We start from the raw sequence: 26,660 nt of genomic DNA, 5'->3' as shown, positions 1-26,660 counted from the left end.
TTTGCTTCCTAAGAAAGCTTCATTTGTGTTAAGACAAATGACAAGACGTCGAATAGGCTCCCTGCTAAATACATCTTTCTGTTTCCAACGTTGCAAACCAGTGGAAGCCAAAAACGTTTTAGTTATAGTTTTCAAGTAGGAATAGGATGCTGGACTTGATAGTAAATTTTTTTCAATTGCAGAGACCACGTCATCGTTTAGCGTCATTTTTCTCACATACAAATAAGCTTCAATAACTTTAACCTTTTACGATTTTCCAGCATCGTCAGAAATTATAACAAAATCATCTATTGATCGTCGAAACGAAATTCTTAGAGTGACTCCACTCAAAAGATGACGATCGCATGTAAAAAAATCTACTGCCACATTTCCATAAAAGGTACATTCAGCAGATTGTCTAACCAAAGCTTTTTGTCTGTTAACTTCAGCTGTTGTTATCGCTGCAGGATAATCCTCGTACGAATAACTTTGGCAAGCCAACCAAGTAGCCTTTGCATCCTTGTTGTGAGAAAATTCGGTTTCAATGAAACTTTTGTGAGCATAATTTCCATTTGCCTTTGAAAATTTTAATCCGTTGGCTGATACTGTACAGTCAGAAAAGATTGAATGTAAAACATTATAACAAAAGTAAGGAGCGTCTGTTTTGGTTACAACTGATGCAGCTCCAGCATCATATTTTAAATCAGCTTCAGATGCCTCAACTATCTTGCATTTAATTTCAAGGAAAATTTTTTGCAGATCAATAAAATTATTTTTGTCTCCAGCAAACTCAAACTCAATCATGGGTCCATTAAGACTGTAAAATGGTCCTACTTTTTGACAAAATTTCCCATCAAACATGACAAGAAGCGCTGGTTTTTCAAATAAATCCAAGGAACTATGTGTTGCCTCTGTTGGTAACATATTACCGATCATCTTTAACTTTGGCAAAGAAATCCGACCGACTTCTCTTTGGCTGTTTGTGTTTTGAAATGACTACCTTTCTTTTTTGCTACCTTTTCTTGCTTTTGAACCTGAACGTTTGGATCGTCTACGATTCATTCGTTTTTGTCTCATTCGCAGTGCCAATGAGCCTCCTGTTTGCTTTTTGACTGTATTTTATATCTTGTTTTTCAGCGCCTGCTTTGGTGATTTGTTTTACTGACAACGTCCATTAACTCTGGTGCGCTCTGTAACAGAAGTTCTTTTCCAACACGTTTTGCTGCTGGTACAATAAATTTTCTTGCAAGAGGTAGAGCGATTCTTCCAATACAACTAACCAAAGCTCCAAAGCCGCTACCTCTTTGTCTATAGTTCCCCGAAAAATAAGACAATGCAGATGCTTGATATGTATAGTATGATTCCATTGCTTTTACTCACCAAATCTTTTGAATTCTAACGTTAGAATGACTTTACCGGTCCCTGAAAAGGGGACTAATTGACCTGTTTTGGTGCGTAGTTCTATAGAAATTGATTGAATCGTATTTGAAAGAAGTTTTTTGTAATCCAAATTTGAAAAAAAAAAACTATTCTGTGTGTTGGTTCAAGCTCGCAAACGCTACCGTTTTTCAACCGCTGTTTTGAATCAATGACTCGTAGTAAGGTGCTTTTGCATCGCCGACGTATTGATTCTCAATAATGTTTGTATAAATGAATATCACATAGGCGCAAAGATCAGCAGGAATGTCCCCCATAAAAGCTTTGATATCATTTTTTAAATCAGTTTGTTTGCAGTTGTGTCCATTTTATAACCAATGTGTGTTCCTCGTCCATCAGGGATGCCCCTGAAACCAATAAAGCTCGGAATTTCGTCGCTTAGAAACGTAATTCCCTTGTATTTTCCAAAGTCAATTTCAAATTTACCGGAACTTTTAATTTCTCTGAATGGGAAATTTGGAAAACCAACAGTTCTTTTAATGGTAGCTAACAACTGTGGCACAGTATCAAATGTTCCTGGCATGAAAGCTAATCGCTCACCGTTGTATGGACGTGCTATGACATTGGCTACAGAGCTATTCCGTTGGTGATCTTCTAAACCACCTAAACTGTAAGAAGTTAGGACCCCGTTTGCGATGTGTTCTATTTAGAAAAATAATTTCACCCCAAGCTACTCTCCAGTCTCCCGAGAGTTGTATTTCATCATTGAAAAAATTTCTGATGGAAGCCAATGTGTTTTGATCGAAGATCTCCATTGAGGCGGAGGAGATTACATGTACCGTAAATTCATCTTCAAAACGTTTACTTGCTATTTTGCACAGGAGATTCTCGTACTAATTGGAGTTCGGATTGATAGAATTTACCCTGAATAATTTTTTTATCGGTATCAATGAGAGAACACGTTGGAGGGTTCAATGTTGGGATAGACGAAATTTCAAAAGACCCTTTCTAAAGGGTTATTGTTTGTAACCCTTTCCAAAGGTCTGCTCTTTTTTCAGAATTCTTACAAGATCACCCACAAAAAAATTTGGTTTTTGAGAAAATGTTGGATTCGCAATCAACGATACAAGCCGCGGAACCTCTTTTTTGTGACTTTGTTTGGAGCAAGTTTGGCTGTTCGATTAACTCTAGAATTGATAGTTTTAACAAACGAATCCAGTTTATCTAGATATGAATAGGTCCACTTTTCTTCTAAATATCTGTATATTATATTCTGGAGGGAACGTATATTTCTTTCAGCAAAAGCACACTTTTTCTCACTGAATGTACTGTACAAATGAATTCCGCGTTTGTAGCGATGGTCTTTGAAATCACCGAGGAACTCTGTGCCATCATCGACCCAATTTTTTTAGGTTGCTTATGATTGATCATCTTTTTGAAAACTTCTGCAGTTTCTGTAGCATATTTTGTTTTCAGTGGTTCAACCCTGAAATATCTTGACAGACAGTCAATTCCGACAAGAAGGTATATTACGCCACTGTTGTACTTTGCAAGTTTATCAACAAATGCTAGATCTGCGGACCAGATCTCATTTGGATCGTTAACAATTACTTTAAGCCTTGGAAATCTGAGGCGACGTGAACGATATTTAGTGAAGGATGGTTTCGTTTAATGATACATTTTTACTTTTTTCATTGATAATTTACTCAAATTTTGCAGTCTTTTTTCGTTTCCAAATGACGCAGGTCCTTTTAAATAGAGGTTGTCAAGTTTCTTCACATCATCTATAGAGAGCCCAGTCTTTTGTACTTGTGTCTTCGTCTGTCTTATTTTTGCTCTCATCGACTTTTGGTTTTGCGTTTTTTCTTTTGTTTCAGATCTTCCTCTGGGTTGTTTTTGTTGCTGCCGCTGTTTCTTTTGTTTTCGAGTTGGTTGCTCTTCCTCTGCTTCGCTGTAAAACTCATCGAGTACTTTTTTTGCATGAGTATTGTAAACCATAGCGCTGCTATTTCAAGTTCACTCAATATTCTGGAATACTTTTGCACGTCAATTTTTTTGGTAGGTTGTAAATTGTACAAAAATTTGTCACCTTCACTCCTTGAGGTTCATCTTCAATTTGGAAAACATTATTCTCTTCACTAATAGAAACAGTATCGGCATCAAGGTTTTTTTTCAGGATAATTGCTGCTTTTTTTGTTTTATTTTCATCCATTAGTTTTAGTTCTAGCATTATTGAGTCAAAGGCTGAATCTTTCCGTTTTTTCACTACAGTTTCGTTTTCACTGTCATCACTAACAAATGATTCTGATTTTACATCATCTGGATCACTTGTTCCATCACCGATACTCCTTGTTCTCGTGATCAGTCTATCAGTGCTTGTGTCAGCATCTTGTAATTTTTTTCCACTGCTGTGCTAAAAATTTGGATTAGATCTTTGTAGGAGCGATAACTGAGTGGCTTCATGTTGATATATTGGATTATCAAAAATTTCTCCCTTGGCTGGATTTTTCGATATGAACAACCTCTTGGGGATCAAAACAAATTCTTCTGCATGCATTATTTGACTTTTAAGAAACGATCCTATTGCCTTGATCCTATTGCACGAGAATCCTATTGCCTTGATAAGTTCTCATTTTCTCACCAAAATAAATCGCTTTTTCTTCAGACTTGTTTCCTTTGATAATAACTGCTGAAATGAGTCCTCTTGATTTTTTAGTAACTGTTTGTTGACTGGAACATTGCCATTGATTACATTGAGCAAATACTCGCACAGAAAATTTAAAAAAACTATTTGGTGCTTCTTTGAGGAACTTTCTGAAATTAATATCAGACAGCTCGAGCATTTGCTTTAGCATACATAACTCTTTCTCTCTCATCTGTCAAATTAGTTATAACCGCTTTGGAGGAAGGTAGATAAAAAATTGTTGGACCTGGTTGTACAATACTTGTACAATAACGCAAGGAGTCTGAAGTTTTTGGATCCAAGTCGATGAGTAAGTGTCCAAGGGGTAATTTTGTTGCTAACTCGTAGCTTTCTTTTAAAAAACTTGTGTTGTTTAATTGTTTGCCAATATAGGTGATCTGCTGTATGTCTCTATGTGATTTGAACAAAATGATGTGGGTTGTGTTGAGATCAATTGTTCTTGACCATTTACTCTGTCGGAATGAGTAATGACAGAAAAAATCATACTGGTAATAAACGTTACACTCCGCCAATTTCGTGAAGCATTTTTTGAGCGTTAATAAAATTTGTTTACCGGTGCTTATAAGCCCCAATCCAGAAGACCACACAAAACGACAAAAAAATGTTTTTGGTTTAAGGCGCAAGAAAGATTAGAAGAGCTCCGATTTTGTTGACATAGTTGATTTTATGCGTCCGAAATGTTCATTGTGTTTAGAGCCCAGTATGTTTGGCGTGTTTTGAAAAAAAAAGATTCTGTATGTTCAGTTTGAAAAACGTAACAAATCTTTGGTACGTTTGGTCTGCAGTATACTCGGTTAGAAACAATTTAATTTCTTCCATGCAATTATTTGAGTCTCTGCTTAAAACATTGTGAAAGCTTCCTATTGGAGAGAAGTTCAAACATACCTCTTGGATAAAATTTTGTCAAAAGGTTTTAAATCTAACAAATACTATCCTTATATATTTGACAAAAAACAGTTGCAACAATCTCAATGTTATGTTTGCCTGATAAATAAAATCGTTTAAAGCAGGTTGAAAATCGAAGGGATTCACTTCATTATTTCACTTTCACAGAATTTTGTCCGTAAGTTTGAAAACCGAACGCAACGACAATACCGAACAGAAAAACGTGAAGGCTTCTGATATCGTTGTTGTCTATTTGAAACAAAATTTTCTCACGTGCAATAGTGATGAAGGTTTTTGATTTCTTTACACACAAAAACCTCAAAATTTTCATGTATTTTCCGTAATTTATCCATTGTTTTGTTTTTAGAGTAAAAATGTGGCGAACGACAACCGTTTTCAATACATTGGTTTTAATTAAAAAGCTAATAATTAGGCATTCTAATATTTAGGCACATAACCAAGTATTTTCAGTTCTAAAATGGCACTTTTGAGGTTAGTCACAATTTTTACAAGACTGTTTTGGAATAAACATGTCATTTTCATCTTCCGACTTACTCTTCATTTCTAATCTTCACTCTTTCCAGTTTTGATATTACGAAAGAAAGTTTTGAAAATAATACACTTCCGAAGAAAGCGGTACAGTTGAAATGACCGGTTTATAAGCAAAACAAAACCTGGATTTATATGAATTGCTCAAGTTTGTTCTGAAAGCTCTAAATGGACATCATTGTATTAAGTTTTGTAATGATGTGTTTCCAAAAAAATTGATGAAGTTAATACACGAAACACTTCACTGAACTTGCTTATAATTACGTTTAAAGTAAAGTCGAGTGATATTCTGCTCTATTTATAGGTTCTCTTCTATATAATAAACATAGGTTTATTGAAGTGTTACTTTAAAGTAGAAAATATCTCTAGGAACAATTTTTCTAATATTTGTCGAAAAATAAATTATTCTTATATCTGTAATATTTCTGAACTGTTGAATTTTTTTATGGCAACCGCTCCAATTAATCGACTCTTCATAATATTGTCTTATGTTCTGCCATGTGTGTTACCATCTTGTCTTCTGCAAAGTATATTATTGTCTTGTGCTACCATTATGAGAGGGTGATCTGAAAAGAGGAACTTGATGTCCCTATTGATCATCCTTTCTTTAATGTATTTAAACGAAAAGTTGATTAAATCTATCTATCTATCTGAACACTATTAAAAAATTTTCATCTGATTGCAAATCAATTCATACCAAATGAAATATATAAAAATTTTGAACTGTTTCCCCCAATAGTACTGGCCAGAAGAGGTCCTTTCTAATGCTTTTTACGAGAAAATTTGATCAAAAGTTTTTTAAATCAAACTTTTTCCTTGCATTGTCTACTTGCGGAATTTGTCATCAACAGACGTATCCAGTAAATTAACAGCCACGTTTAAGCTGTACCTCAGTTTTAATAAGACAATGGACAGAATTCGAAGAACCCCGATTTGGGAAATTTATGATCAAATTGAGGGGGCATAATAAGGTTAGATGAGACGTAACGATGCTTTTCATTTTACAATGATTTATTTTCAATTTTTGGGAGACCCGAAACGAAGTAGAGAACAGCTGTAATTGGCAGCATGATGGTTTCTTCTGAATTTATACAATAGTATGGTGGGGAAAAACAGATTGAGAGATGTCATAGAGACCCAATTTTTTTCACATGTTAATAATTTCCGTCATATCTGAAAAGTGGAGTTTTTTTACAAATAAATCAAAATTCAACGGTCAAAGGAAAGAAATTTATCTGATTTAAAATATATTTTGGACATCGGTTTTTGCAGCATACAATTAACGATCACCGTTGTTATCTAGGACAAAAGTTGGGAAAAATAAGCAAAGCTACAGTGAAATAATCCTTGAATTGATCCTCATTTAAGCCCACCAAACCGTTCAATGGTTAGTTTTAGAATGAGAAACTCAAGACACAGCGGTCGGGGATCATTTTCCACAATTGACAACAATGTCTTTCAAAAATAAACTTTTGAGGCAAAGTAACATAAACCGACTGACGTCGGATGAATTGCTCTCGAACGACACGAGAGGGGCAATGTAATTTAGGTTTGTAGCTTAGAATTGTTTTGTGAGTGCAAACAACCAGCCCTCGTAGGGGTTTGAACTCCAGACTTCCAGGTTAACGGTTTAACATCTTAATCAGTAAACTACAACGGCTTTGTTAATCAACCGATGACAATCGCTTCTATATTAGCAACAAACTTCATTTCGGAATGAGAACTATTGAAATCACTCAAAATGAAGAAGCGAAGCGTGAAATAGTCTCTCAAAAGGTCACAGAATCTTCCAGAACAAAAACGTAAAAACCGTCAAGCAAAAATGCTTAAAAAGGTCAACACGATTACAATAATATCTTCAAACTTCGTTCGAGAGCAATTAAAAACTTCGCTCGAGAGCAATTAATTAGGGTCACCGTGTTGGTATAGATGGTATCATCAAGACTCTTTAAAAATTTGAAACTTCCTCCCCCACCCCCAACAGATGATATCTTCCCAAACTAATACACCAAATAATTACCGGTCAAGGCAGTAGCAGCTGAGTAAAGCAGTTTAAAACTAGAGAAAGCATTTTTTCTTCGAAAAATCACTTAAATGCCATTTTTTACTCGGATAATTAATAAAGAAAGATAAACACAATGTCTGATGTGTTCATCGTTCAAAAATTGATTTTAACCGTTTTCAAGTTCAATCAAAAATGCCGGACTGGAAGTTTTTCAGTAAACCTATCCGGCTATTTTCAGGATCCGGATGTCTTCCAAAACTAAATCACGTATGGAATAGGCTCTAACTCTGGATATACTCCAACTGTTCGTGATTCCTTGTGGGCCACCCAGGCACGGATACAGACGCAGCAGGCTACAATCACTAGGAGAAACCCAGCAACACAACCCAACACGATCGCCACAAGCACCAAAAAGTCCTCGCTGAAAAATATAAACAACCGCTTACTCTATTGACGCAAATTTAGTCAAATTTTAAAATTAGATTATTAAAAGAAAACCGAACGTTAAGTTATCCTAAATTAAGAAATCGATAACGATTGATTAATGAATTTATAACAGGTAACTTCAACTAAGTGGTTAAAATTTAATTTATATGTGTCGGGTTCTTAAGAAAGTACCTGTCCATTAACTAAAAAAATTCAGCAAAACTTAACTTAATAATTTGGTATAACTCAGTTCCTTGTAAAAGTTACCTTACGAAACGTTACCTTGCAATTCCGGTATGGGCAATAAACAATTCCGGCAAGGGTATTAAAAAATGGAGCGCATATTTTGGCAGAGCCCATATGTTTTCTTTTTAACGAATTCCTAAAGAAAAACAAACAAATTTCCTTCTCTACTGAAACTGGCAAATATTACGCCGAAACAAAAAGAAAAGAGATACAGAAACTCCGCTGAACTATAGACGTATTTCCATTACGCCTGCTTGATTTAAAATTTTTAAGGCACTAATTAAAGACAAATTGAAGATTATCTATCGAAACATAGCCGTCTAACAAAAGCACAATTTCGTTTCAGAAAAAATTTAGCAATTGACGCTCCTACTTTTCTGGCGGAAACTGCACGGCAAAAACTGGATGCAAAAAAGTAGCCACCGCGGTTTTTCTAGATTTGTCAAAAGCCTTTGACTCAATTCCACTCCTCACTTTTATTAGAGAAACTTAAGAATTTTTGGTTTCTGCTCTTCGGCAGACATCTTTCTAAAGAGTTGCCTTAGTAACCGACATCAACGCGGAGTGATACCAGATGCTGAACCTGATTGGCTTGAGGTTAGGTTGGGAGTTTTTGAGGGCAGCGTTCATGGCCCACTTCTTTTCAATCTGTTTGTCAATTAACTATCAAATTTTATTATTTTGCTGTTCAATGCAATACGCTGACGATCACGTCTTATATTCGTTCGGCGATCAAATTAATGATTGCAAACAAAACCTGAAGAAATCGATTAGCTCCCTTGTTAAATACTTTTCATAACCCTCTTTAACATTGAATTCAGAGAAAACAGTGTTCATTGTTTTTGGCATTTTATCCACCGGGCTGTCCGTTACGGTTATTTAATAGAAGAAGCTGATAGCCTAAAGTATCTAGTAGAAACTTAGACAATAAATGCCAAACAACAGCCTGTTAAACCAATACTCAGTAAGATGGCGCAAGAAATAAAAACTCTACTTGTCCTGAGAAAATATACCATATTATTTGCAAAAAACCGTACTGAGTTCCCTTGTAATTAGTCGTATTCAGTACTCAGCTATTTTTCTCCCTTCCATCTCAATAAAATCTCCTGACAAAATTAGAAAAGAAAGTAAAGACTTGTTACTTTCATCGATCTGACAACTCCTTGCTTATATTCAATTTAGAGATTTGAATAGTACCAATTTAACAAACGCTTGGTTACAGAACAGCATTGTTTTTCAGGTAACTGTTGGCAATTAAAAAAAACCTGCTTTCCGAAAAGTAACAGGACTTAGCTCACCAACTTAACAAGTTTTAGTGACATTAAAGAACGAAAACTATCTATCTCGGGGACAAGTCAAGAACAGCTCCGTTGAACAAAAGTGTCATCAGATGAAGCCCATCACTCAAAAATTGTTTCGCAAAAAATCTTAAGGTTAAGTGAATCAAACAGGCTGGTCTGAAAATCTTTAAAAAACTTTTTTCATCATTTTCGGAAGGACCCAATGAGAACTTTCAGATTTTACTAAGGGTTTGTTTGTGTATTTGTGAATTTGCAAACTCTTGTGAACTAATTAAATAATTTGTCTTTAATGCATTTAATCCTATTAATCTGATACAATATACCATTATTTTATGTAACAATTTTACGCTGTCATTTAGGTATCCTGACCTATTTATATGCATTTAGAAATTCAGTGTTTTTTAAAAAAAAACAGTGTACGTCTGAAAAATGTATACTTACTCTTCTTCCAGCTTTACAGTGTCAGCAAAAGTGTCCTGGATGATAGCAATCACTGTCTCCTCTGGATCACTGGCTCTGATTTGAGCTGCCAACTCAGCCACGACACTAATCTAGAAATGTATGACATTCAGCAAGTGTTAATTCCTTCAGTTTCTGCAACTAAAACTAAAACTTAGCTCGAAGCTGATTGGGCGCTCTATGCAAAATAGGGAGCCCATTATTCAAAAATTCTTATTTTGTTGCAATAAGGTTCATCCATAAGTTGATCCTCGATCGATATTATGTTCGACATACATTATAACTTTTTTAAAATATAACGAGGTTGTTGGTTATTCAGCGCTAGTCTTGCATTTTTATACAACTATTACAATGGCGAAACTGTGTAAGATTAGCCGTTAATTTAGCGGTAAAGTTTTGTAAGAATTACGATTTTTAGCCGCTTAAAAGTTTTCACCGCTTAAAAGTTTTTTTCCACCGCATCTATCGCACTGAGCTCAAATCTTACACTTTTAAAGAAATTCACCGCAAATCTTACTTCTTTTAGCGATTTTTAGCGGTGACACCTCGACCCGGGTTTCCAGCACGATAGCTCTCAATGACACAGGAAATTGGGGATTTTCCCATTAACCCAGGGGGTTTCCCCTACTAATTAGACCAAAATTTAGGAATGGGCGAGAACGAAGGAAACTTTTTTCAACCTAAGGCAGATCAAACAGACTATGGATTGAATTTGCTGAAACATTCAATCAATTTTAGTCATCGGCATTTTGAACAAGAGAAACACGAAACAAACAAGAAACTGATCATTCAGCTATTAAATTTAATATTGCAAGCAACAAAAGTAGTATAAAGAGAAACGAAATGCAACTTAAAAAGGAATTTATAGGCAAAAATGATCAAAACTAAAACTTTTTAAGCAATATAATTATAATATTTTTTGTAATGTTTGCACCCAAAACGTTCTCAAAATTGAAAACTGTTCCCAAAATTTTGCCAAATTGAAAACTTTTTTCAAAATTTTGTCAACTCTAACTGCTCTGTGCAACAAATGAAACATACCCGGCAGATTGCCGGAAAATAGCCGGCGTTGATTCCAATAAGCATGATTGGGATTGAACGAATAGAATATATTGAAAAAAAAAAGATTTTTGTACAAAAATATTTTTTAAGTCCGAATTATTTTGATGGCATTTCGTAGTTGAACATACTTCTGTTTCTTAGAGAGAGGCTACAAGGGCTACTATCAACACCAATAAGCATTAGAGGTGGTAACTAAGACTTATAGGAACGACGTTCAAATAGCGGGCATCTAAAATTGGGCTTTATGGGTTTATCCCGTTTATATTTCTGACTTCAATTTTTTATACCGACTCTGTTCATTTTGAATTGCTTTGCTTAGCAACTGATGTTCAAATTCACTTTTAGCAGAATGAGAGAAGAGAGAAACTAGTCTAGAGAAGTCAAAAAGATTTCACGCAAAATGTCGAAAAAGCGGCAAAATGGTAAAGCGAAAAAAAATTTGACGAAGTAAAAAAAAAAATACGAGCGCAATAATAGCCGGCTGAGAAGATGAGGGCGGCTAATAATAACGGAAAATAACATAAATATACGTTTGGCATAGACATCAAACAATCATTCATAAAAATATGGCACATAATATGAGACTTTGGATGTTCAAAAAGTTTCAAAACTTCATTACGTTTGGAAAAGCTGACAATTTTTTGTGAAAATGAAAACCTAATTATCATAATTGTTTATATTGTAGCGTAGACCAATTGATTCACGTTTTCCAAAGCATACTCGTTCGGCTTCGAATGGTTATTTTGCAAGACGACGGAAGAATCTTGCAAGACGATACATCGTCTTACAAGATTTTTTTTCTCCAAAATCTTGTTAGATCTTGCAAGATGACCTATCGCCTTGAAAGGATCTTGAAGGATAAGTATTCAACTCCCGAATATGCAAGTAATTGGAACGTGCCCGAACAAGACTAGAAGTACGTTGTTTTTTTCTTTTTTGTAAAAATTTTCAACGAATGCAGCATCAATTTTAAACTCTTTGCGCAAAATAAAAAGGATAAATCAAAAGAAATAGCATATGTTAATATGAAGAGTGAGCTGAAAAAATGGAAGATGCTTATAAATAATAATACTAAAAGTTTTAAAACTTAATTTAAAGAAACATAGCCGTTTAGTTTCGAAAAATTCAATCGAAAAGTTTAATTTTGGAAATAGACAAAGTTAAAGAAGCAATCAACATTTTTGAAAATTTCTCTGTTTTGTGTCTCAACAGCACAGTAATTTTTTGCTTTCGCCAGATGAAATTACGTTATTCAATAACCAAACACATTGAGCGAAAGCAATTTTGTTTCCAATTATCTAAAACACACGCATTACAGACAGTTTACTATATTACAGACAGTTTCTGAGCAAAACGAAAAACCATGCGTCTGTAACGACCAATGAGAGCAAATCTCAATCGAAATGAACTCGTAAGAATCTTACAGTTAGAAATTACAAATTTATCTTACATAGAATCGTCTTGCAAGATCTTTCAAGAAAACCAATTTTTGCAAGAATATTGCAAGATAAACATATGGTCTCGATTAGAGAATGGAAATTAGGAATAAGTTTTTTACTAGTTTTAAAACAATTCTGAATAGGACAAAATATTTGTCTAAACTAGTATTGCTCTATTGGAAAAAATCATTTGCTGAGTCATATCAGGGCTTGCTAGCCTGCTTGTTATTATACAAATATCAATGAGGCAATCAGGTTCGCAGTAAGGTCGTCAACCCTCATTGATATTATTATCTCGAGTTTGTCTCTCTAGCACATAATCACAATTTTAGAAACTTTAACAAAAATTGCCATTAATTCAAAACAATTACTTGTTTTTTTGTTGTCTTTTTGTTTATAACCGCGGATTTTTTTCATATTAAGTTCTATTCGGTCAATGTTTCAACTCTTGCCACTAATTCTGTAGGAGACATATTTCAAAAAGAATTAACGCTGCAAAAAAGAGCAGTTCACGCAAATAGAATAGACATTGATGATATAATTCCATGAAGGGATTGCAAGATGTAATCTAAAGCAAGTCCAGATGTTTAGAAAAAGATAACGTATAGTAAAGCCCAACGACAAAACTGGACATTGACAGTTAAAGTTTCAATGAGTGTGAAAGATCTTGTGCAGAGCAAAACCAAAAACATTTCGGTGATATAAATACTTTGATGTGTTCGAATTTCCGATGTGAGGCTGGCATCTCGAGCACAATTATCCCAAATGTTTGTATATTATTTTTTTTCTGATTGTAAATTACCAGCACTCATCCGCATTTTTTGATTTTGAAGAATCTTTTTTCCAAAAGGAAAGAAAACAAAAAAATTTTAGCAACCTCAAAATTGAAGATATTAAGAATCTATAAATTAGAGACAGGCACTTTGAAAAATTCAAAATCTTAAGATTTACAGATTTTCAAAGTGCTTGAACCTACAACAGTGCAACACGCCAGGTCTTGTGTTTTTCAGGAAGCAAACTAACTTTTACAAAATCCTCCAAAATCCTGACGTCATTTGATCTTTCTCTGACTAGCGAAGTGAACTAAAATCTAAGTCAAACTACTGGAGAAACAACTTTGGCTTTGATGTAGAGTGGCAAATTTATATCCGTTGCAGACCCATAACCAATTTTGCAGATATTGACAAGATGTTGAGTGTATTCTCGAGTCAACTTTGTTTTCTTTTTGTGAAAAACTAAACATGTCCAAAAAGTAATCAAACTTGTGGAAAATAAAACTGGTATTTTTGCTAAAAATGGACGAGAACCGCCAAGATTTGACTTCCGTGATTAACTTTTCTAGACAAGTAAAAATGTCTGAGTACATAGCGAATACTAATGAAAGCAATTTTTTTGAACAGATAACTTCCTTCATAACAAAAACATTTTGTTTTAAAAAAAGGACTTTAGCCATTAAACTCTAAATGTTGCCAAAAAAATTATAACCGAAACAATGGAAAGACAACTGCTCGGGCTATGTTGCCTAATTGAGCTAAGAATGCTTTGGATACTATTGGTTATAAAAAATTTGGAAGCCACAATCATACTTTCAAGGACAAACTTTGTTTCAAAGACAAACTTTAATTATCTGCAAACTTTATTTACTGCAAAGTTTAATTTGTATCAGATGAATGTTTCAAAAAAGTTACGAAAACGGCAACTTTGGAAAAACCCATCGACATCAAGTACGTTTATCGTGGTCTGGTATCTACCAGTTTGCTGTCTTTTTTTAATAAAGAACCTGTGGAGCTGTTAGCTCTTGCTCATTACCTTATAGTTTTTCTTTTCTAATGTTTTCTTTCATTTGTCATTTGTTACCATAATCAAACACATCAGAATAAAAAGACGAAACCGGTGGTCAAAATTTGGCTTAGTTTACGCTTATGATACAAGAAGACTCTTGATACGATTATTTACAAATCTTGAAAACTACAGTTAAGTTTTTTTGGTGGCTTTCATGAGGAAATCTCACAGTTGTGAGTAGATCTCAAAAAACATATATTTTTTTTGAAAATTTGAAACGTAGAAAAACTAACCACTTGGTTAATGTTAAAGGTTAGAAATTTATAAATCAAACATTGTTTTCTAAGATGTTGTAGAAAGGGGAATGAAATTGTAAAACCTGAAAATTGAATTTGTTGTTCTATGAAGATTTTTATCAGGTCCTCAGTTCTTTTCCGTTTTTCGTTTACAGTTCTCCAATGCCGCCAAAGAAATAAGACCGATTTTCCCTGCTCACCAATCAATTGATTTTGAAAACTACTATCTTCCTGAAATCACCGATTAGGAGAACAACTTTAAACTCCGCTGATAAAAATTGACCGCCGCATCTGCAGAAAAGTACTTTCTACCGAAAGTATTCAAGGTATCAACACGTAAAAGCATACAAGGCGGCTCGGTAATGTGCGATGGCACATAAGATTCCGACCCCGCCCATCCACAATTTTGGCATAATTGTCTACCAAATGAGGAACAGATGGAAAAAAACCCAAAAATTATTTTTTGCGAATCCCAAAAAAGCCCAAGCCTTTTTCAAAAAACTCTGTATGAACGATAAGATAGCCTCCAAAGCAAATAACTCAGTGGAGAAAAAATTTATGCATTAGATTGCTGTAATATGTCATTATTAAGAAAGCGATTCAAGACGAACAGCAAAATCAAACAACAACAACAACAAACATTAATTACATCAAAAAATTTATGTCCCTCTTAAAAACTAAATTTAATAACAAAGTCAACATACCGTCAGATAAACCTAAAACTAAACAAAAATAACTTATAAATCACCAGAAAACATATGCGACCAGTCCATAAAAAGGTTTGGTAACAATTATACGAAAAAGAACAAAAACAGTAAAGTAAAAAAATTAACCTATTTTTTTGAAACAGTTAACTTCAAAGTAATAAATACCATTAGGAATCAATTAATATTACCACAAATTTACGATTACCACTGCTTCTATAGAAGGGCATTAGAACCTGTCCTTATTCATTTTTTAAAGCGGCTAAAAAGAACAACAAAGACAACAAAATTTCAATTGAAACTTGCCAGAAAACGCTGTCAAAACCGTCAAGCCAAATTTTGGCACTCAAAATATATTTCATAGCGCCTTCTTCAAACAGTTATAATGTAGTACGTGGCCATTCATTAGAAGGACTAGGTAACAAGTAGACAAAAAAGCGAAGTGCTAAAGTATGTGATACTTTTAATTTTTTTTTTGAAACAAAATTACATCTAATGTCATGAAATGCATTAATTACAAAAAGAGCTATTTAAACAGGGACGTTCATTCATGAGAGGAAGCCCTCGAGACCTGTAATTATCCAGAATATTTCTTGCATCTACAAAAAGAACGTCAAATATGACAAAAATCAAACTAATTTACTTTTTTTTGTGAAAAACCGTTGTCGAAGCCAGTAAGGTCATAACAAATTCTTTAAGAAAAAAAATTTTGAGACACCAATCCCTTTTATTCCCTTGACACCCATAATGTCATATTTGACCTGTAATTAACTAACGAGATTAGGTAACAAAAAGAAACATAAAAAGAACAAAATTGCGAAGTTAAAAAGTTTTTTTTTTAATTTTGGAAAACGATTGTTTTCAAAGTCATGAAAGCCATCAGCTATCTACTAATATCAGAATATTGGTTCTTCTATTCTTCCATGAAAAGCCAATGAAAGCTATCACTATACAGGAAACTTCATACGACCGAAACGACAAAGTATAAATGACAGTTAGAGACAAATTTAAAAAAATCAATTGATTTCTTCAAGAAAGAGGCGTCGAGGCCGTTAAAACGATGATGTATATCTTTCAGGATTTTAATATGTTCGATTGTGTCTCATTCTGAATGCTAATAAGGTGACATGAGAACTGTCAATAATGTGATAATGTGACAAATTGAGAAAACGTGAAAAACTGGCAAATATCAAAACAAACAAAAATCTGAAATCTTGTAGTATCAAAGCCAGAAAACAATAACTTCAGGCTTACACCTGCAACCGAGAATAAATGTTAAGTCATTAGAAAGAAAAAGCAGTCTATCTTTGCTGATACTAAGCTGGAAGTTGAACAAATTATGAAAAAAAATAGAGGAAAAGTTAATAAAGCAATTATTTAATGAAAAGTCAATTATTTTTCAAAAAAAGAAACGCCCATGATCTTTCAATTAAAAAACTAAATGCATTAGCTTGGAGCTGCTGAGCAAGCGAATTGGTTGGACCTATCACTCCTGAGCTTTGATTTGATTTGTTCTGTTCTTTATTATTATAAAAAGGTCTTTTTTTAAAAAAAAAGACCGACTGATTACAACCCAATTTTTTTTGGATTGCAACAGTCCAAGAATGGCCCAAAACTAGCCCTGCTATTACTTATTGTCCATTAGGAACAATTGACTTTTCGAATGTTGTAGATATAGATAATTTGTTAGTTGAAAACTCAAAATAAATTCTGCAATTTTGATAATCAACGAGTAAAGTTAGCAAAAAACGGCAAAGTTTTAACTACAGTGCACTCTCAGCGGACTCTGAAGCAGAAATAGCCCCCCTCTGAGTCTACAAAGATTGAATGGGTGTTGTTTGGGGGTGTACTGTCGGCAAATTTAATCAAAGTGGACTAAAGTAGCTTATTTCGTGCTGTTTTTGATGAAAAAGGCTAAATTTTGAAATGTTTATCCAGATTTTTTGACCAAAAAAATTAAATCAAAACAATCAACAATGCTTGTTCGTCTTCAAAAATAAATTCAACGACACTATTCTTAAAAATTATAACAAATTTTAGCAAAATTGACGAAAATTTAGGCAAAAATTCCGGAAAATGTGAATAAAACAATGTGAATTCACTCTTATTTTTCTCAGAAGTTTAAACCTCGATAACTCCCCGTAGAAAACGAAAATTAAAAAAATCTTTTTAATTCCATATTCTACGCTGGACGAGCTTTCTAATGATACCAGTCTCAACTCTCTACGATGAATATATCGAGCGGCAAAAATTCACTGAACAAAAAAAAAACCCATTTGAGTATATAGTTCCTCCCCCCTCAAGAGGGTCGGAACAATAATAAAAGTTGCAATTATAGCTACATTTGCAGTTTTGCGAGACGACATTTTCTGTGATTTCTTGCACAAAATTTATATTTTCTGCAAAATTTGGTTTTTCTCTGGTTAATGTTTTGAAAAAGCCCCAAAAGCGTACAAAAGAGGCGAAACGCAACATTCATCCATATCAAGTACCTTCACCATGGTCACGCTTTGCAATGCCTGTGTTTAAAAATCCCGCAAATTATTGCAATATTTATCAAACTTATAGCTTGGGGCACTGGCTCGTAATGGACCCAGACCCGTGAAAAAGAAACATGGACGGGCCAGATAATAGGCCGGACCAAAAATTTCTCGAGACTTTAGCCGCCGCACGGCACCGCCCTGTTCGTAACTCAAGTCTGGCATAAATTTATCAGTATAAATTTATCAGTATTTAAAACGCTTTGCAGATATTATTTCACTGTGATATCACTACCGTAAAACTACGAAATTCTTCACCCAAAAACGCGCACAGGATAAATTGCTGTGACGCAACAAAAAAAATGAAAATCTAGAGCCCTTAGCGCGTGTTCTTTTCTACGCAAACAACTTTGAAACAACGCTCGATTGAAGATATAAATGTTTGTTGTTGATTTTTAGATGTTTGTTGTTGATTTTTAAATGTTTGTTGTTGATTTTGTACCGGTTCAGTGGTTTGATTGAATGAGAGATCTGCAGAGCATGAGACAGTACAGTTGCTTCCACTTTCAAACCAAATGAAAGTAGCCCCGACCTCTGTGTAGGTTGTGACATCACTATCACCACTTGGAGAAGCTGTTGTGTCAGCAAGACCCGATGATCTGCGATGTCGTGAAGTGCCTCCGCTCGCTGAAGCAGAAAAATTAAATTTCTTTGAAGTTTTTAGTCTGTGATATTTTTTTTACAAACTTTTTGTACAATTTTTAAAATTTTAATCCCAACTTCTGATTGAAAACTGTCTCATACTTATTTTGGGAAAAATGAAAAAGATGCTTTCATGTAACTTTTTTACATCAATTTGCACAAAAAGTAAAAATGGAGCTATTTTCATTTTAAGATTCTCTCCACGTTAAAAAACTTCTGCTAGAAACCGATTAGATTAAATTCACTAACGGGAATCCTACATTCTCGGAAATAGTTGAGACTGTATTTAATTTAGCATAATTATATATATATATATATATATATATATATATATATATATATATATATATATATATGTGTGTGTGTGTGTGTGAGTGTGTCAAAAAAATGGCCGAGTTCCTAAAAAAGCGTGTAGGAATAACGTGTTTGAAAAAAATGATAAAAAGGTTTACATGTAGAGTTACTGAGGTACAGTTCTGACTGAAATTCACGTAAAATGTTGGGAACAAACTTAACTCCTATTTAATTACTCATTCTTTTCAAAACAATTATCAATTGCTCAGCAAAGGGTATATAAAACAGTAAAAGTAATTTAGTACATTTGAGCTATGTGAGGTTGCGTTTGGATCCCCATTTCAATTCATTCAAAAAATCTTTTCGTTGGACACATTTTTACAAGTGTTTTTTACCATTAACTCTAAGTTTTTTCTTTAAATTTTATATAGGAACATTTTACTTCTCCTTATTTTTAGCCAACTTCAACAAATCTCTAAAAAAACAACAGATCTCCCAAAGAAGTTCTGAGAAGACAAAAGTCTTATTCAGAACCCGCCACAAAAATTTTTACAGCAGGGTAACAACAAGAGTTCTGTCTTCTTCGTGTTAGTTTTATCATCTCATTCCACTTCATGGATATTCAATTTAGTTTCCTTTTCAGGCTTAAAGTAAATGTTGTCATCAAAAGGACTATGTAAAAACAGAGAGTCAATAAAAAAAACTAAATTAATCAAAATTGCAAATTAATTAAAAGTGTTTAAGACCACAGTTGACACGCTTAGTTGGAAACAATTTTATTATATTCTCGTTCCCTTCCATAGACCATGCATAAATCACGGTTCCAATTTCATCAGAAATGAGATTTCAAGAAAAAAGATAAAAAAAACATCTGAAGGCATCGTGACGACCTAAACAGATGGAAAAGTTTAAATATTAGACATTTTAGAAACATTCAAAGAGCTGAAAAATGATAAACAGATTTTCGTACTTCTTGACGCAAAAAGAAAATAAAATATTGAACGTATAAATTAATTAAATCTGACACAAGGTGAATTATTCACAACCAAAAAAATTTCTAAAAATTTAAGATGGCAAATCAACAGAGGAAAGTACTCAAAACTATTTGATAAGATGCAGGCACAAAAATTGATTCTGTGAAAGTTCTTTTTCAAAAAAATATTGAAAACTTCAAAATTAATCGAATCATTGTTATTTTTCAACATTTTAGCTACCCTTCTGAATACAACTTTTGATTCGTCCTCAATTCTCTAACATTGAGACAAGAAATTTGTAAACTAAATTGTTAAAAAACAACATACGAAAGCATCATCATTTAGCCTAAACGAATGGATAAATCTACACGACGAAACTTAGAAATAATGGTAGTAGCTGCAAAATAATAACTAGATTTTAGTACTCTTTGACCCGATTAGAAAAATTGATAGTTAATGTGGATGTTTTTGAACAGAATGCAAATTGTTCGCTATTACAAGAAATTTGAAAAACTTTTAGATAGCAAACTCACAGAGAAAATTTTCAGTACTATTTGGTAATAAGTTGGTATTAAAAAAGCTATTCAAAATTATTTGAACTTAATCAAGCCAAGATTGTAATTTTTATCACTATCGCTACTTTTCTTAGTACAATTTACGGTTAGTTCTCAATTTTCAAACGTTTTAACAAAGTTTTACAATCAGCAGATAATTCTTATTATAGCGACTTTAAAAAAAACATTTTTTGCAGACCTTGTGCGATTCAACTTTTACTGCAGTGTAGATTAATTTTAAACGCAGAAAAAAATCTTTACCAAACTTGTGTTGCTTAAAAAAATTTGTTAGGAACTGTTCCTAAGCACGACAGACAACTATTTACTCTTGCAACTGTTCAATGTTCTGCTCTTGAACGCTTTATAGATCTTCTAAGAAAAATTGTTTTTTTTGCGACAGTTAAGCAGATTATTAGTCTCGAATTTTCATTTTTCGAAATTCTTTGACTTCTTGCATTGATATAAGCAGTTAATTGAAACAAAACATTAAATACGCGTAACTAAACGAAACAAATAAGATCGGTAATGTGCGTCCAATAAAATTCAACCGAGATAATTGTATGTATCATTTTTAATCGTAAAAAATAGAAATTCAAACTAAACTTATAGCCATTTACGTCCATATAAATTTATAATTAATTATATAATTATATATATATATATATATATATATATATATGTATACATGTATATATATATATATATATATATATATATATATATATATATATATACATACATATATATATATATATATATATAGTCAAATTTTTGATTTAAAAAATTCTAACTGAAAATGATGCGTGTTCATTTTGTATGGACGCAGCCAACCATCGATCTTCTCCTATGAAAGAAAAATTAGTTTTTATTTAAACTTTTAATTTGGTGTCCTTCCCAAAAAGTTACTGCAGAATTTCATAGTTTCCATGATTTAATATAAAAAATTGCATAGACTTCTCAAAGCATGTCTTTAGTGATGGTGGGTATCACATTATCAGTTCAACCTTCAGATTTAAAAAAAATCGTTAAAGAAGCAGTCCTGACAACCTAACCTATTCAATGCTAGAGTTGTTTGACTGTTTTTATAACGACAAGTCTATCGTATCGTTTTAAACATAATATTGCTGTTTCGATTGCTGCAACAGCTTTTCACTATCTGTTTGTATTAAAAAAATGCAAAATTTCTTTCTTTTATTATCTTCTATGTGGTTTTCATTGTTTGTTTATCATATCAACTTAGAATAGCGTCCAATTTACATCATTTTTGAATGAGAAAATACAAAAAAATCTTCTTCAACTTATTAAATTATTCAAGTTATCGGAAAACGTACTTTTCAAAACGTTGGATTTCACTTGGATTTAGATTGGTAGATAGTTAAAAAGGCGATTTGTTAAAGCGAATGATACATTTTTTAATCTTCGAATCATGTCTTAATGATGCTCGAATCTATAGAAATTAAATAGAATAAAACACAAAGTGTTTCCCCACAAAGATTTTCTTTCGCCAGAATTTTCGTTTTTCGGCTTTTAATATAACGAAAAAAATTATATTTTAAATTTTTTTATAACAAAAATAAGTCAATACGCCCAGTATAATTATCTAGAGATTGTGGAGAAAAGTAATAGAAATTAAATTGGAACGAATGAGTAATCTGTCTGCGCGAAAAAGCCTGAAAAACTTAAAATTAAATTTGAAAATTTGGAGCCTCATTTAATCTCCAATGAACTAAAACATTGAAAATTCTTCCCAAACAGTTCATCTAGTTCTTGAAGAACTTTTTATTGGTGCCAATTTTTTTTATCTCCCCGTAAAAATATGAATATATCAATTTTGGCTGAACAAACAAATAGGGCGGGTAAAAAGTTCCTAAACACAGTACAGGCAATTGAGAGTTGGGACAAAAATAAGTAATTCAACAGGGTAGATTTTGCGTGATTAAGGTCAAAAAAGCACCCAAAAAGACAATAAATGGCGATAGGTAATAAATAAACAAACAAATAGGGGAGCACAGTCTTTTCATAAGTCGAGGCCTAAACTCTTGGAACACTTTTAACAGGTGGGAAAAAGAACTACTTTTCTCAAATTGGAAAACAAACACCAATTTTTTTTCCAATCTTACCTCCGTTTTGGTCTCCGTTCAGAATTGCGGCATTTGGGTCAAAGGGGCACACCACATAAATCGAAACCGGGTCGCTGTTTCCAGTCGAGTTGACCACAGCCTTGTAGTCGTAATCAGCTTCGTTCGGAAATTGTGAAGTGCAAGAGAAGTAAACAACAAACACATTGTTGTCGTTGTCGAAAGTTGTCAAGTCCAGTTTCATAGCAGTTCCGTCTTCGACTTGTAGAGTTAAGTAACGCCGCTCTAGCAGAAGCAGAGATGGAATCACATATTGAGTTTGGTTACTGTTCGGGAGAACAACAAAAGTGTTGATTTCACAGGTGTCGTAGATAATACTCGCTATATCCGCTTCGAACTCGTCAAAATCGGAATAGAAACGGACAAAATCTGGACTTGAAGCAACTTGTATCATTTTCCACTCAACAACTGCGTCCGCAAGTCCAATGGAATACACAACAGTCGGCAACTAAAATTATTGAAAAAATTATTGAAAAATATTAATTGACATGAATTCCAGTATTTATCTCTCATATATTTCAGTAGGTACTTATTCGTTTGTTTATTTAGTTCTGTACTAAATTGTCAGTCAAAAAATATCAGAACTGATTCAAACTCTGTTCCTGTTACATGTTGCTCTGAAAAAATCTGATTAATAAGGTTATTAGATTAGACTGAATCAGACTTGTAGCGACTCTGATTGGGATAATCTGAATCAGACTGTGAATATTGTCGTTTTTTTTTAATCTTCAAAAATGTAAATTTAAAGTTATAACCACAACAAGAACGTTTGGTTAAATATTTACATTTTCAAAATCGCCTCGTAAATATATGAATAGTTTGGTCTTTATACTTCAGTAGAAAAAATTCCTAAAGCCTCTTACTTGTCTATCTATTGGAACACGTTCATGCAGTTTGACCATTTCGCTGCTTAGTTTTTCCTTAAATTTGTTTTTAGTTTTCTCTTTTCGGATTTCAATTGGCAAATTATTCCACTTCCTAGAAAATTTTCTGATCAGTGACCTGTCACTCCATTTGGATTGGCACTTATTCTTTGGAAAAAACTGGAGAGTTCTGCAGTTTTTGGTCAATTCGTACTTTTCGAGAATCCTGAAAGAGGAGTTTTTGGTTTCTCGACTACTCTGTTTATATTGTGAGAGGAGGTCAAAAAATTTAAGAAGACAAACTTTTTTAATGAAAAGCTCTGCTGGTAAAATTTTGTCTTTCAGTAATAGATCTCTTGCACTGTCAAACTTTTCGCGCAGGTGGCAAACCTTTATTCCCCAATTTATTTGTTTATTAACTCTTTGAAGTGACATAACCGACAACGATTGAAAAAAAATTGCACTGAAATTGAGATGGGACAAAACAAGTGATTTAAAAAGAACGATTCTTGCTTTTAGTGGTAGAAAATGTCTTACTAAGTAAATTGACCAAATAGCATTTGCCATTTTTGTTGATGTTTTGTTCAGCTGAATGTCAAAATTTGGATTGTTATCAATCATTATACCTAAATAACGACAACTTGTTTTTGGCTCTATGAAAATTCCATTATAATGAAATTGTTCAATTTTTGATTCAGCATTTTTTGAAAAAACCACAATTTCTGTTTTATCTCTGTTTAAAGTTAGCATATTTTGCCTCATATAACTGTCAGTACTTTCAAATACACTGTTAATTTCGCATAAGAGATTTTCATCGGATTTGGAATGACAAATTATGCATGTGTCATCTGCAAACTGTAAAACGTCCTCTCTTTTTTTCATTTTTTCAGGGAAGTCGTTGATATATACTAAAAAAATTAAAGGTCCGAGAACTGTTCCTTGAGGTACTCCGTGATTTATTGTCACCCAGTTCGAATATTCTATGCCGTTCTTTACGCATTGTTTTCTGTTAGACAAAAACGATTCTAGCATTGCAATTGATTCCGTACTAAATCCATATTTAGTAATTTTTTCGAGAAAAATTTTGTGAGATATTGAGTTAAAAGCTTTGGCTAAATCCAAGAATATACTAACAACGGTTTCGTTTTCTTCTAACAAACTATTCACTGATTCTGTCAACGATATTACTGTGTCATTCGAAGATTTTCTTTTCAAAAACCCAAACTGATTTTTATTGATTATTTCATACTTTTCAACATGTTGTAGCATTTGTTGGAGCAAATCTTTCGAAAATTTTCGCAAGAGTCGGTGTAACTGAAATTGGTCTGTAGTTTCCTGCTTCCAGTGGATCCCCTTTTTTGTAAATTGGAGTTACATATGCTTTTTTAAGTATGTCAGGAAAAATATTTTTTGATATACATTCGTTTAATGCAAACTGTAGATGTGTTCCTATAGACATTTTCCTACACTTGAAGGACATTGTAGTAAGTAATCCAGGACCCGCTGCTTTGTTTTGTGGTAATTGATCAATTACAGTAAACAGTTCTTTTCTCGTTATATGTCTGAAGGAAAACTCAGTTTTGTCAAAAGCAAAGTCCGGTAGCTCAACTTTTTCTGCCTCGCCTTCGTATAAACCTAAGTTAGAAAAACAAATATTAATTGTGTTAGCGATTTCTTTTTTGTCTTTTAAAATATCTTGGTTGAACCGAATTCTAGAAATTTCGCTATTTTTATCCTCGTGTTTTATTTTTGTTTTAATGAATTTCCACTGTTGTTTTGAATCGGGAAGACTTTCGAACAATTTCTTTGAATAATTGTGACTTGCTCTTCTAAGTAGTCTGTTTGTATGGTTTCCTAATCTTTTGTATGAGTTATATGTGTCAACGTCTGCTGTTATCTTCCAAATATTGAAAAGCCTGTGCTTTTCGTTGATTAGATTCAAAATTTTTCTGGATAACCATTTCTTTTTCGTTGATTTTGATGATGGATCTCCTATTTTGATGGGAGCTATACTGTTCAGAATATTTTCAAACATAATTGAAAATTTTTCAAAAGTTGAGTTTGCATTGTTTTGTTGATACATGAAACTCCAATCCGCGGATGCAATTTTTTTGTTAAGATTAGCTCTAGTAAATTTGCTAGTATCCCGGTAAAAAAGTTTTGTTGTTTTCATAATCAATGTCCAGTGACGAAAGGAAAACTTGTGTAAAGTGATCACTTCCAAATAACTGCTCGATAACAATTGTATCAAAAATTTGATGTTTCGTTGTTAAACAGTGATCAATTAGTGTTTCCTGATTTCCATTTGTCCAATTTGGAGTTTTGATTTGTCTCATAGATACGTTGCTGACAGAAGGTTGATACCCCACACTTGATATGTAATTTCTTAAGCTAAAAACCATTTTCTGGATTCCATTGTGATTAGGATGAATGCCATCCATTCGAATATCTACATTTTCCAAATTATAATCCAGAACTTTTATGTCGGTATTTTGAAACTCGCCGCGTAAACCATCTGCTATATCGTCTAAAGCCCGGTTAAATTTGTTTATTTCATTGTTGTTAGTTTCGCGTCCAAAACTGCCGTTTTTGACCTTGGGTAATTTACAAATCGCTACTTTGTAAGGCTTTATTTTATTTACGCACTTCGATAAAACGACTCCCAACTCTTTTGCGGCATCTTCTCCTGCCGTACCTTGATCAATGGAATTATGCCCTGTATGAATAATCAGACATTCTGCTTTTGTTGATGGCGCATAATTGTCAATGATTTTATTGAGGTCTTTTATTGTCGAAGATGGATAAGAGTGAATGGCAGCATCAATACTGATATCATTTTGGCGAACCAGTTTATACGAGCTGTCAGAAATAATTAACTGTTTTGTGAAACGAGTAACAAACATTGGATAAAAATGACGGTTGACAGTAGATTTTACGACATCTTTTTCTGCTGTTTTTTCGCTAATTAAATTTGATATTAATTTATCATTCTGACTCCTCAAAAGTTGAATCTCAGATTGAGCTTGATTATAAAGTTCTTTCTGATGTTCCAATTCAAGCTTAAGTCTGTCCAATTCTTGGTTATTGTCTTGATTCTTGTTTGCTAAGTTAAGTGACTCCCTTCTTTGATTTTTTATTTGCATCACCTCGCTTATTAGTTTCTCTTTTGTCCATTTCGACAAACCCGAAATAGTATCTGTCATCTTGATATCTATGCTTTAGGGTGATTTGGTTTTAGTTATTTGTGCATAAACCAGAAAAAAAAGACTCGCACTGAAAAAGACACTATAATAAATTAAAAGTTAAATTGGTTTGGTCTCACCAGTTTGAAGTCCAGATATAGAATACCCAATAGTTCGGTTTGCTTGTTGAAGAAGAAAAAAAACTTGTTTGCTTTATCGCAAAAACAAAAAGGTCTTTGTCAGATAACGTTCTCAATGA

The 26,660-nt window shown here is 33.3% G+C and overlaps 2 protein-coding genes across 2 annotated transcripts in view; one reads left to right on the top strand and one right to left on the bottom strand.

The window, feature by feature from the left end:
- Nucleotides 1-26,660, bottom strand: part of LOC142349862 (uncharacterized) — a 120,221-nt gene that overhangs the window by 17,355 nt on the left and 76,206 nt on the right. The window contains exons 9-12 of the mRNA XM_075401682.1: nucleotides 22,339-22,804; nucleotides 18,197-18,381; nucleotides 9,914-10,023; nucleotides 7,786-7,920 (exon numbers count right to left, since the gene is read on the bottom strand). Of these exons, the coding sequence (XP_075257797.1) occupies nucleotides 7,786-7,920; nucleotides 9,914-10,023; nucleotides 18,197-18,381; nucleotides 22,339-22,804 (896 nt within the window). The remainder of the gene's footprint in view (nucleotides 1-7,785; nucleotides 7,921-9,913; nucleotides 10,024-18,196; nucleotides 18,382-22,338; nucleotides 22,805-26,660) is intronic.
- Nucleotides 21,514-26,660, top strand: part of LOC142349863 (proteasome subunit alpha type-6-like) — a 237,184-nt gene continuing 232,037 nt past the window's right edge. The window contains exon 1 of the mRNA XM_075401684.1: nucleotides 21,514-21,525. The gene's annotated coding sequence lies outside the window, so the exon portion shown is untranslated. The remainder of the gene's footprint in view (nucleotides 21,526-26,660) is intronic.

The sequence above is a fragment of the Convolutriloba macropyga genome, chromosome 11 (assembly GCF_964194025.1).
Source record: "Convolutriloba macropyga chromosome 11, txConMacr16.3, whole genome shotgun sequence".
Classification (NCBI taxonomy): Eukaryota; Metazoa; Xenacoelomorpha; order Acoela; family Convolutidae; genus Convolutriloba; species Convolutriloba macropyga.
Note: the sequence above shows the minus strand (reverse complement) of the source record. Positions and strands in the feature narration are given on the sequence as shown.